This window comes from Copadichromis virginalis, linkage group LG1 (assembly GCF_057382275.1).
Source record: "Copadichromis virginalis isolate Kocher_CV1m ecotype Utaka linkage group LG1, C_Virginalis_male_GT1.1, whole genome shotgun sequence".
In the NCBI taxonomy this organism is placed as follows: Eukaryota; Metazoa; Chordata; class Actinopteri; order Cichliformes; family Cichlidae; genus Copadichromis; species Copadichromis virginalis.
The window spans coordinates 22,141,565-22,153,766 of NC_140618.1; the positions used below are offsets into that span (position 1 = coordinate 22,141,565).

Below are 12,202 nucleotides of genomic sequence, written 5' to 3' on the forward strand. Positions count from 1 at the left end.
GTTTGAGGCATGAATCTGAAGGAGGGGTGATGGCGTGCACTGCGAGAGCAGGGAGGGGTAGTTGGCCTTCGCTCAGACCCCACTTCTGGCTGTCACTTCTCTTCACAAACATATGGAGCCATTAAGCCACAGACAAGGCAAATGTATACACCTTCTCTTTCACTTTGCCCTCGTCCGCCCGCCTCACTTTGCAATCTTGTACAGCACAGCACAATGTGATACAGGCCATGGAAATCCAATCCCCATTTAGTAGCAAATAAAATCACATAGCAGAAGTGGTTTCAAATAGTGCTAAGTTGGATGTAGGGGGGGGGGGGCTGTGGTTATTTCTACACACCTCCTTTTTTTGGTCTCACTTTTCTCCCTGTCTCATTTGCTGTCTGTGACGTAGGGTTTGGGGGATAATAAATGGCTGAATGTCTTTAGATGTCATGTGAAACCTGGGGAGGGTCATGTGCTGCACGACGACTGCTGAGGGATCTTGAGACTCCAAAGTCTGGGACTTGGGTCATCAAAGTCTGTGTCTAGGCACCAGACTCCAACAGAATGTAAACTCCTGCAGGTTAGCACCCCTCGTAACGAAAAGGAAAAGCATTTAAAATGTTTTACTTCCTTTGTAAAAAAGAAAAAAAAAAGGGTCCTTGTTGCTTTGCTGTTGAGAGCCTGGATTCTAAACACTAAGAGGGGTTGGGGGGTCGTATTGATGACGCCATAGTCACAACAGGCTATATTTCCCCCCTCATGTGGTGCCAAGAAATAAGTCGTAGATCTCCTGAGGGTTGACAGATGTAGCTGAAACCTTTCTTAGGGTAGATCAAATTATGAATGAATGACTGCAACTGTCAAACCTGATCATCTTTTTTCACCAGCTTTTAAGTTTCCTTTAACTTGAAACAAGTAAAGCACTTCGTTGTTTAGATTTGAGAGCATCGTAGGAGAGACACAAAGATCCCACATTGCATTGTCATTTATAGCATAGCTGTTCTGAACAGTGACTAGCTGAGCTACATTTACAAGTGACTTTGTTGCAATTTTTGGGAGCTGGTTTGTCATTTTGTCTGTGACACGCAAAAATATATGCCTTAAATCTAAAAAGTAACTTATCTAATAGTATTTATCGTTGTCTCACGTGATGTTAACACTAACAGTACAGAAATGACCCACAGAAATGACACAGTACAGAAATCAGGCTTTTATGGGGGCAAAAATGACAGGGGATGCTTTTGTATTGCTGTTGTGCCAGTCCAGACAAAGTGCTCCAGGATGCTTCCAATTAAGTGCTTACAGATAGTGATTATGTATATTTTTATATGACTCAGGTTGTGATTAATGAAACTCACTTAGTCAACCAGCTTCACGTTCAATGTTGCAATTTTTAGGTTTCCGAACAATGTGAACAATGTGAAGGAGAACAAATGAACTGTTGCCGAGTAAAAAATGGAACATAGGCATCGCTTGAACCCTTTTCACAGGGGTATGTGCCCCATCATTAATCTGCTGTACCCCAGTAAAATCTCACGTTTGAGTTTTACCAAGCTTCTGCAGTTGGCATTGGATTTAACTACACTGAAAGTAACAGGAAAAAAACAAGTTTTTTCTAATCCAAAATGTTGCAGCAGCAGTTTAACCCAAAATACAAGCTGAGGTGTGCATTTGCTGGTGCCTCCAAAGAATTTCAAGCAGTAATCCTTGGATCTGCACTTTGTATGAAACAAGAATCAAGATTACTGTATAATAGCACAACCTGACTGGAAGTTGAGTCACATTAACTTTGCCAAAATGAAAAAGACAGCAACTCTGTTTGGACATGAGACGTGCTCTCAAACATTAGAGGAATATTTTGTTTTCTCTTAGATTGCATATGTATATACAGTGTTTTATCATGGTTTGTTTGTATTGTGAAAAGCAGAAGATCACAAATAAATATTGTTAATAAAAATTAAATGTCTTTGCATTTTTAGTATTGCAGCCCAATGCCAAACCCAGCAAAAGCAACGGGGCTTCAGGTAGCAATATATAGTACATTTTAATATACCAAGAAATATCTTTGTGATTTGAGTAATCCCTGATTGAGGCCCTGCAGATCTTTAAGTCTAGCAATGGAACCTGCAACACACACTCTGCACACATAAAAAGAATCCTTCTTCATACAACTTACTCATAAAGAGTAAACATCCAGTTTGAATGACTTGAAAAACAAACACTACAAAGACAGAATAGTTTAAATCTGGCAACTAATAAAACAAAATAAAATAAGATAGCATGAGAAAACTATCAACTGTCAGCAGGATACCTATGAGGGCGACTGGCAGAGACTAAAGACTATGGGGTCATTCTCCAGCTCCATTAAAGGCACCTCAGACTGAATGCTGCCATGTCTGTGTAAACAGTGCAAACAGGCTAAGAAGTCCAACTTATATATCTATTTGTTTAAGCGATGACTTGGTGTCTCTATGACTGTGCCTGCCTACCATGCAGCACCAGGCCATTGAGCACAGCCAGTGGACGGGGTGATGACTTACCACTACGGTGCCAAAATGAATCTGTTGCCATGAGAGCACCACAGGTTTGGGGGTCATAAGCAGTGGTCCCTGGGAGCTGTCTCATAATGATAACATCAGATTAGTGTGCCTTAGTCTTGGAAGTAAATGCTTCACCGCTCACTTCATGGAGAAAGGACACAGAAGCATCCTGTACACTCTGCAGGTGGTGATGATAACATTGTGCTCTCTGGATATATTGTGTATATTGTGTTGGACAGGGAAGAACTAATAAAGGCTTTGAAAATACCTCTTCTGACTACAAGAGTCATTTTCAGACCTCCTTTGCTATTTCTTCATGAGCTCATGAATTATGCAAGACCCGTGCACATGGTGACCCCTGAACATGATTCCATAATAGCTCCTGTTATTTGAACTAAAACATTTTCCGTGTCAAACCTATTGCAAAAAGCACACTGGTAAAAGACTCCCCCTCAGGCACTTTGTTTAAGCTGTCATGGCTCCATAGTTCAAAAATAGCTGACTTTCTTTTTCATCCTGTGGTTTTATAGTTAATTCATTAACTGCACTACCACACCTTTTAATGTTGTGTTGCAAACCTGCTGACTTCTTACTCTTCTCAGTTTTCTGTTTATAGTCCTCTTCAGACAAAGACTTTTCTTTTTCAAGGTTTCATCAACATAAAAACACTTTTTTTGCCTTGGGGTGAAAATGGGAAAACCTTTTTCAGTGGACAAGATTCAGCTGAATTTTGTTAAATAAATGATGTGCGTAACAAAACAACCATTTTTTTAAATATATGTATATATAACCTTGCCCTGGGACTAAGTACATACTGTAACGTGGAAAACTTTACAATGTGTAAAATATGTTTCCATAATACAAAGGAAGCAAGTGAGGCATGCCGTTACAGGCAGCGCAAACAGTAATTGTACAGAAAAACCTGTTCTTGCATCATGTACAGACTATCCAACTCCTAACTGTGTTTTAATGACTTAATCTGACTATAACAGGGTATAATTGTGTGAAACTGTAACAGGGGAGTTGCTTTTTTATTACGATAGATTTGGAAAGCACTTCTTGCAGGGTTCGTCTCCCATGTTCTTGGATCTCTGACAGTAGATACTTTGAAAACAAAAAAACTATTATAGCCAGTGCACTCCTGAAAGATACTTTCATGCCGATGACATGTTTATATTCCTCTGTTTTTCCACCCATATCTATTGTTCCACATGGACAAGAACATTCCCAGGCGTTGCTCTCAAATCTGTGTTCAGACACAGCAGAGCATGCCAGCAGCCAGAGTGTGAATGAAGCATTAAAGTCTAACAGCTTCCAGACTGAAAATTATAGTTGTGGTTAAAAGCACAAAGGGGGTGAAGACAAAGCAAGCAAGGGAGAAAAGAAGGACAATATGACCAAAATGGCTTAAATTTGCAAGCGTACCTGGCTTATAAGACATTCCTGGAGGGAAGAGAAAGCCTTGCTGGGCGGCAGCTGCTGCTGCTAGAGTGCGTTGGTCGTGTGGAAAAATGGGGATCATGAGCGGAGGCATGTGACCCTGGACCTGCTGAACAGATAGGGAGCAGAGATCAGAGAGAGGCCTAAGCACTGGCATAGTACACAGAAACACAGAGCCCACTAAGGGGGAGGCCAGATCACAGCTCTTGCTAACGCGTGCTGACAGGGGTCTCTGCGGCAATGACGGCCCTCGTGTGCTCACACAATACCTGGCTGAGCTATGCCTGCTCTTAATCCAAACCACAATTTCACCTCGGCACATCAAAGGCCCGCATACACACATTGTTACAGCATAAGTTAGAGTAAGTGACATGCGCTGTAGGATGGAAAGCAGAGAGGCGCAATAGTTTTGTATGGATTCTGTGGCAAGCAGTATATGTGTTGAAAGTAGTATTAAATCTATAAAATGATAACTCCGAATATCAAAGATGTACAGCGTGCTTGGTTTTAATAAAACCTAAGGTCAAAGAGAACCGTAGCACTCACTGATGAGTATGCCATGTTTATTAAAGACCTGTAGTAAACCAACTTTCTAGCTGTTACACTCTGCAAGAAGATTGTTTAACGTCTGATGCAGATGCAGTGCCAGAACCGATCAGCGTGTAGATGCATGACGACACAAAAACCTCAAGGGAAGCTTAACTTGTAACAGAATCCTGGATGATCATTTGTTCATATTAGAAAAAGCTAAAGACATCCAGAAATTTAATGTCACTGCTTTTAGGAGTGAAAATTGCAGGCCATTGAAAAGTGCTTGTTCTTTTTCATCTTAATGTCTTTCCCAGTCTGTGTTCAACTCACATATTAACCTTCACCATGCAGCCTGTTGCTGACTCGCCTACTGGGGATATCAGTACAAACTCCCCGCATTTGTGTGTCAAGAGTGGGTGAGTAGCTTATGTATCAAAAGTGCTGTGTGGGGGTTTGCACACATGCTGCAAGTCCAATTTTACTGTCACTCTCTGCTTCCTGAAACTCCATGATAGGGCGCAGCCTGGCTACCATGGGCCTGTGAGGGTTAATCTAGGGCTGAGCCAAATCACCTCGGGGGAACCTGCCTGGAAATGGGTTAATAAAGGTCATCCCCCAAAATAAACACTTTACAGAATGTTTCTCCATTCATCCCTCCTTAAAATCAACTCGCAATAAAACGGGCCTGGGTGCAATTACTGCCGCTGCATTGGGGCATGAAATCAACCTGTCCCGTGTTATGGCTGAGCTCTGCTATGATCTCCACTTTTCAGTCGGGGTTGCTCCCCCTGTAGACCCTCTACAGGAGCAGTTGCACCCAGGTTCTCTCGGAGCTAGCAGGCTAAACCTACTTTAAACAACTTTATTGATCTGTCCAGAGGTGCAAAGCTAGACTGAAAACTAAATAAATAGAAGAATTTTATGCCTACTGAGCGTTTATGGAAGTGCAAGTGCAGAAAGTGCATTATAAAAGAATAGAAAAGTAATTTTGTAAAATGTGCTGTTGCTGAAGAAAAAATAAATGGCCAAGGAGACTGCGACAAATGTCCTTAAATAAAACATTGCTTTATGGGGATTTGTGTTCCAAGTTTCCAGGCTGAGCGAGTGAAAGATCGAGCTTGGCCTTGCATGTATGGAACATATGGAAAAACACAATAATTAATGTCACAACATGAGGTGGGGCCAGTGACAGGCAGGGGCACACAGCTTTTCTCTGCCTGTGTATTTGGACTGTTAAAACAGATGGAGTCTGGTGCTGAATGTGCAGCAGTCACAGGGCAGAAAAGGGCTCCCTCAAGTCCCTTTAAGTGCGCTGCATGGTAGTTCATATTTCAGGAGTTTGCTAACATGCATCAGTTGTTTAAAGGTGTTTTAAATCAGCACTTCATTTTTTTAACTTCACATTTTAAATTTAAAGTTAAAGTGTTTTTTCTGAGTACATTAAATAATACCGCAAAATTGTTTAAGGGACGTATGCAGGCCATCCACACTTTATACACACACTATAATGAGAGACATCAGCACAAGCATTTTTGATACACGTATGCATTTCTCCAGCAAACGCAAATGATAAACTCTAAATGATATAATTTCATCTGGGATATAAGCTTTTATTACTATTATTACTCTAAAATATGGGGCAAATATACAAGGTTCATTGAGGCAAGACAGATCCGAACTGTGCGTTGAAGGGGAAATAAATGCAATGAAGTTGAATGGTTGTGATTTTCGGTAATGAGCTCGATGCATTAAAGTTTAATTTACAGCGGCTAATGTCAGAGAAAGGCAAATCAAATTCTGAGCGGCTTAAAGGTGGCAACAAATAGAGGAGGTTAGCTGAGCTGTCAATTAACAGCTGGCACAGTGGCTTAGCAGATTATAATATTTTCACGAGTCCCTTATTTTTAGAATCGACTGTTTAAAGCAGCGTGGCAGAAAAATAAAGTATACTTTAAGGAAATCAACATGGATGTTTAACTTGCACTCTGCTCTGTTTCTACAACTCCATCATCCCGCCCACTTTATAAGAGTTACCCGAAAGTCCATCTATCCATGGGCGAAGAGCCCAGGATATTTCTAATGCCAAGATGATCTTGAGGAGTGGGGGAATGAAGTGGAGCAGATGTGAGTGGGGCGCTCAGACAGCCTTCTCCCTTTCCCTCATAAATACAGCAGCATTGTTATGCTGGCAGTGCTATTCCTTTGTCTTAGCGCTGCTAAGTACTGGATAATGTCATTTCACACCATCTGCCCCCAGGCTTCATTAAAGATACATGAATGGGCTATCTTATGAGGAACAGGTGCTATTGTTTGTCCCTCAAGACACAGCAATAAGGATCTGACTCGGAATACTTGAAGAGGAGCATCTGTAGTGATCAGTCAGACAGACTTGGCTGAGGCCCCCGTCTCTGCCAGCATGCGCTCCAGCAGAGGTTTCCGGGGGAAACGGGCTCCCTTGCAACATGTATCATCAATTCAGATGACCTGATGAAGTCTGTAGCAGCCCAGTACACAATCTGTTTCCCTCTCAAGGAGATGCTGGTATTTGATAAATAGAACTCACTTGCATCTACTGTGTGTGCGATTCCAAACTGTATGTTATAAGAGAGCGCTTTCTTTTTCATTTTTTTAAAGGAAGAATTTAAATTTTAAAATGATATAACACACACACACACACTTTTCAAGCTGCAGGTTCCTTATTTTGCAACTTTAACAGATCATTCCTTTAAGAGTAAGTTTAATAAGACAGCATGTAAACTCCACAATGGCGCAAAGCAGCAGCACATCCTGTGGTCAGACTGCAGAGGGCAAGCAGACGGTTCAGATGTCTGATGTGTAAATACATAAGGTGTAAAAAAAAAAAAGTGTAGAGTTAAAAGAGCTCCTTTTATTTCTCAGAGCACTTAAAACACATGCAATATGCACTCACACACAAAGATCACTTTATTACTGCACTAATGCATGCGTGATAAAGTCCTTTTTATAGCAGTTTTGTTAATTAGCATCCCTATGAAGCATCAGAAATACAGATTAGACTTCACATATTTTAAATGAAAGATGCACTTTTAATTTAAAAAATAAAAAAAGCAGTGTGATTAGAAACAAGCTTCACATTTCACAGAGCTACATTAGGCAAAGGTGATGGTAAACGGAGAACAGTGAACGGTGGTGTTTTTTAGTACACCAGAAAGCATCCACCCACAGCACTCATGCAAGCGGCTTCAAAAACCGCACTGCAAATGGAGATGAACAGCGCATTACAGCACTCACTTGGGACCCTGTCAACACCCATGCTCCTCACTGTCTGTTATAGCCTCCACAAAGCACCGGTGAGGCCTCAAGACCCCTGCTGGCATCCCGTCTGAACCCTCTTACACTTTCATGCACTGACTGACGCTCAGGTTTGCTAATCACTGTAGACAACAATGGTCCATGTTGAAGAAACTGTAAGAATTTTTTTGTTTTTACTGCCAGAATCATTCAGTATTACCAAGATTCAAATACAAAAGGGGCAAAAAAGGCAAACATCTACCTTGCTAGCACCAAAGCTCACGGTTATTAGCTTGAAAGGACCTATGAGATCCTCAATATTCTATTCTGATTAATTACCATTTCACTCTTTTTAACACTTGTGCCATATACAGATCCTTGTTTTCGATATAATCTGCACACTTTTGTCATGAGGAGACTTGCAAGAAGTAATTTTATAAAAAAGTGACTGACAACAATAAAACCACAGGTCGGTGAAAAAATCTGAAGACTTTGATTTTTAATTCTGTAAAGTTTAGACTATAATAAACACCTCACACACTGTGAAAAGATCACAGTCACCAGTAATCTTCCTGAAGAGAGTTCACATTTCACTGTCACCTCATTTAAATAAAAATTACTTCATCACTTTAGTAGTTGTCAGCCCTCGCTAATCTTCGTTTTCACATTTTCTCTTGGAGAGGTTCTGTAATTTCACCCAAGGAGGATAGACGTAAGCTGTTGGTATAAGAACTGATAGTTCACACTTTGTTTCCACCTTTCTCCCCACTGAGTTCCACACCAAACGCTCGCTAGTAGAATCACCTTTTGTGATTCATTTAAGGGGAACGTGATCGGGAGTAAGCTGGCTACATCCCAACAGCAGCACACGCGGTAAACTGACACTAGACAGCAGGATGTGTTTAACACCCGCCACTGCGTATGAACAGAGCCTGCTGGGTGTACAGTGTACCGCAGCACAGCCAGGAGGAAAATCACTCAGTGGAAGCACTTCTGCTGAATACAATCAGATGTTACTCGATTACTGCTGGTCACTTTCTGCTGCACACTGAATAGTTACATTACGTGGGAGACATGCACATTAATCAAACACAGATCTGATGATGTTTGGATTTGTCTGTAACTAACGATAATCAGACAAATAGATCAATAGATTTGAACAAGACTTTGAGCTCCAGACTTTTGCTTTTGAATGAAGGTCTTCATTTTACCACATTATTCATGCTTGGCCAGATTAACGCTGGAAACCCTGGAGAGCTTCATGTCAGCGACAAAGGGCCTTTGTCCTGTTCAAGAGTCTGTCTTTGACTCCTCACTTCCTTCCTGCTTCTGAAACCATTTACAGCACCCCTTTCTACAAAAATCAGACATAGTATAAAAAAAGCTGCATTATTTTCTGTGAGCTGTTTACGCACAGCACCGGCTATGAAGTGTGCACTGTTCGCTTAAGCTCGAGTGTGACGACACACATCCTTCATTTCTGCATGTGTTACACTAAGTAAAAATCCAGAGTGAGGTCAGGCCATCCAGAGGGAATAAGCAATGGTTCCACTAATTCCTTACAAAGTACAACAAGCCTTCTTGGAAAAGTGCCATTCCAATATGTCTATATTAAGTCGATGGGAGCTGAAAGCAGGGTAGTCCATCCCTCTGACCCACCTAACACATCCCACCCCAAATCCCTCCACTCTAGCCCTCCTCCTCATCATGGCTCCTCTTGACATCCTTGGAATCCTGGATAAAACTGCAGGCTACTGTTTGCTTAAATACAGTGCCTGGCATTTACAGGGTTTCTGCACAGTGCACTCTACTCAGATTCAGTGTAGCTTTAGTATTAAATGTTTTGAAAAGGAAATAAAAGTCCAAGTGTGATGCAAAGTGGTAAAATAGGAAGACAAAAACAGGATAAAGAAAGCACATATTATCATGCCATTACATATGCCATGCATGAATAAAAAAGATGTTATAGAATTTAGATGTCAAGGTCTAACCTCAAGGTATTTTATTCTGGTTTTTAATTAAGTGGTTATGTGTGAAGTGTTTGTGCTATATCTCTCTGTTTTGATACATTATCTGTGTTTAAATTTTTTTAAACATGGCGCATTAATTTAGTGGATTACCTCCTCCAAAAAGAGGTGATTAGAAATCACCTGACAGCACACTGACAGCTGTACACTGTGCCGAAAAGGGAGCAAATTAACTACCTCAGTTGGGGTCTGAAGACCAGTGGATATCAGCTGGCTTCATGGGCACACTGCAGGGGAAGTGGGGAATTTCACCATGAGGCACTAAAATTCTTTAAAATGTATTTAAAATAAAAGGGAAACACCTCTTTTGGAGGTATATAGTTAATGAGAAATAGTTTCTTGTCTGAGTTCGAAACACATCTAATTTGCGTGATAGAATTGTCCGCACCACGACTGGGTTTCCCCCTCTGTCCTGTCCTCCTTTCATAGACTGAGGCTCTGTCTTCCCTGTTACCTCCCAGCTGCTGGGGCCACAGAACACAACAGAGCCCATTCTGTTGTTCAGAAGAAAGGAGGCCTGTCAGAAGGGGCAACGTTATTAGACACACGAGCGCGCTGACACTTTCAAACGTCCTCAAATTATGATGGAGAAGTACAAAGCGTTAAATTTTGTAAAAGATAAAACAAGAGAGCTTATGTACAGTGACGTGTCTAAAACAAACTGTTTGATAAAATGAAAAAAAGAGCTAGTGATATAATTTAAGAAAATAAATTCATAATTTGTTAATCCAATTCTACAAAAACAAACAAAAATAAAAATGTATGTTCAAAAAATATATATATATGGACAAAATAGCTCATTCATTGTGTTTGGTTGGGGAATGCTTGGACTCTCCTCCACCCCAAAAACAAAAAGCTCCTTTTTTGAATTAGCCATGGGCTGAATGCTTTGCTTTGCCACCCCTGCCCTAGGAAAACACGCGCCCCTTTCTTCCTGCCGGCTGCCTGTACACAGTAGAGTCTATTAATGCAGCTCCTTCTCCCTGTGAGAGTGCCCACTGCTGAGGATGACGGCCACGCAAAGCCAGCGCAAAGACAAAACAGTTTGCACAACATTAGCAGAGAAAACACAGTCGGTGCGGTGGGCGAGAGGAAACTAAGTCTGCATCACACTGGAGGATGTGTTCTCCCTTAACTGATATTTTTCCTCTCGGGGGCTGGGGTACAATGGTTGTTAAGTGTAGCTGCTTTTCCACGATCCAGGGAAGATTTCTGGTGCTCCGAACAGGTGCTTTATTGTGATATTCGGACCTAACGTAAAAGCGCTCCTTTCATCATCTGTGTGTGTGAGTGTGTGTGTAGATGTTCAGCTATCTGGATTATTTAACACCCTGATTCATTTTAAAGGCAAATTCACATACCTGTATGCCAGACAATCTTCTCTGTTGTGTAAATTATTCTTGTCACTTTTGAGAGAGAGCCGATAGAGTGAGACGTTTGTGTTATAAATGAACCTGTCCCACGGCTGCTTTGGAAACCCCTCAGGTGACTAATTTTAAGTAGACCCTCAGGTGTGAGTTCGCACGTGACAGCCTTTCAGGTAGCACCTCTGATATGGAGCCTCTTAAATTATCGCTGCTTAAGCTGCTGAGGTGTCTAATAAACAAAAGGCCAATTACTCAAATGCATGGCTCCTTTGTGCAATGTACAGTTTCACAAAAGAGCAGTAACTAATCTGTTAATGTTATACTTTTACCTCATTGGCAAAGATGCAGGACAAGTAGTATAAGTTACAACTGAAAGCTACCTAGTACCGATCCTTCCATCCTTCCTTTACTTTAATTCCACATTCTTTATCTTTTTAAATCGATACAGTCGAGTAAGCATGTTTACTATTACTCACACTAAACTGATAAAAAGGAGACTGGGAAAACCCCATACCTTCTAAAGCACTGTAGGCAGCTATGTATAAAATTCTAAAGCAACAGACAAATGCATTACATACTAACTGCACAGCCACTCAGCTTCATTTGCGAACCATCACTGCCACTGCTGCACCTTTTTGTGCATCATTAAGTTTTAACAGGGCCGTGATGGCTTTACTGTTTAAATTGCACGTGACTTTGTTTAACGTCAGCATTTCTTCTGCTCCCTGACAAGGAGTCACATTTCATAACTAATTAAATTGATCCGTCCTACCTCGCCGATAGAGTCCACTAAATGGAATTATTTGTATCCAAGTGTCAATATATTAAATCACAGGGGCTAATGAGTCGGGTCACCGCTTTCTTTTATCTTCAGCCTTGCATGTGCACATCTTCATCAGCTAACAGTCTCCTTAAATGGAGGATGAACATGCTGGACTGAGCCTCCCTGGGTGAGAGCCAAGCTTGTCTGACTAGGCTGTTAATGCCCCCACATAATCCTACTAGCAGTCTAACATAGAGCTCTTCAATACCAGGGAAAGAACAG

At 41.3% G+C, this 12,202-nt stretch overlaps 1 protein-coding gene across 5 annotated transcripts in view; it reads right to left on the reverse strand.

Annotated features, from left to right (window-relative positions):
• sox6 (SRY-box transcription factor 6) overlaps positions 1 to 12,202 on the reverse strand; it is a 131,535-nt gene that overhangs the window by 34,331 nt on the left and 85,002 nt on the right. For 4 of the 5 annotated variants that reach the window (XM_085454795.1, XM_085454805.1, XM_085454822.1 and 1 more), the window contains one exon: positions 3,948 to 4,071. In XM_085454795.1, coding sequence (XP_085310921.1) covers positions 3,948 to 4,071 — 124 coding nt within the window. The remainder of the gene's footprint in view (positions 1 to 3,947; positions 4,072 to 12,202) is intronic. The other variant, XM_085454814.1, reaches the window with a different exon arrangement.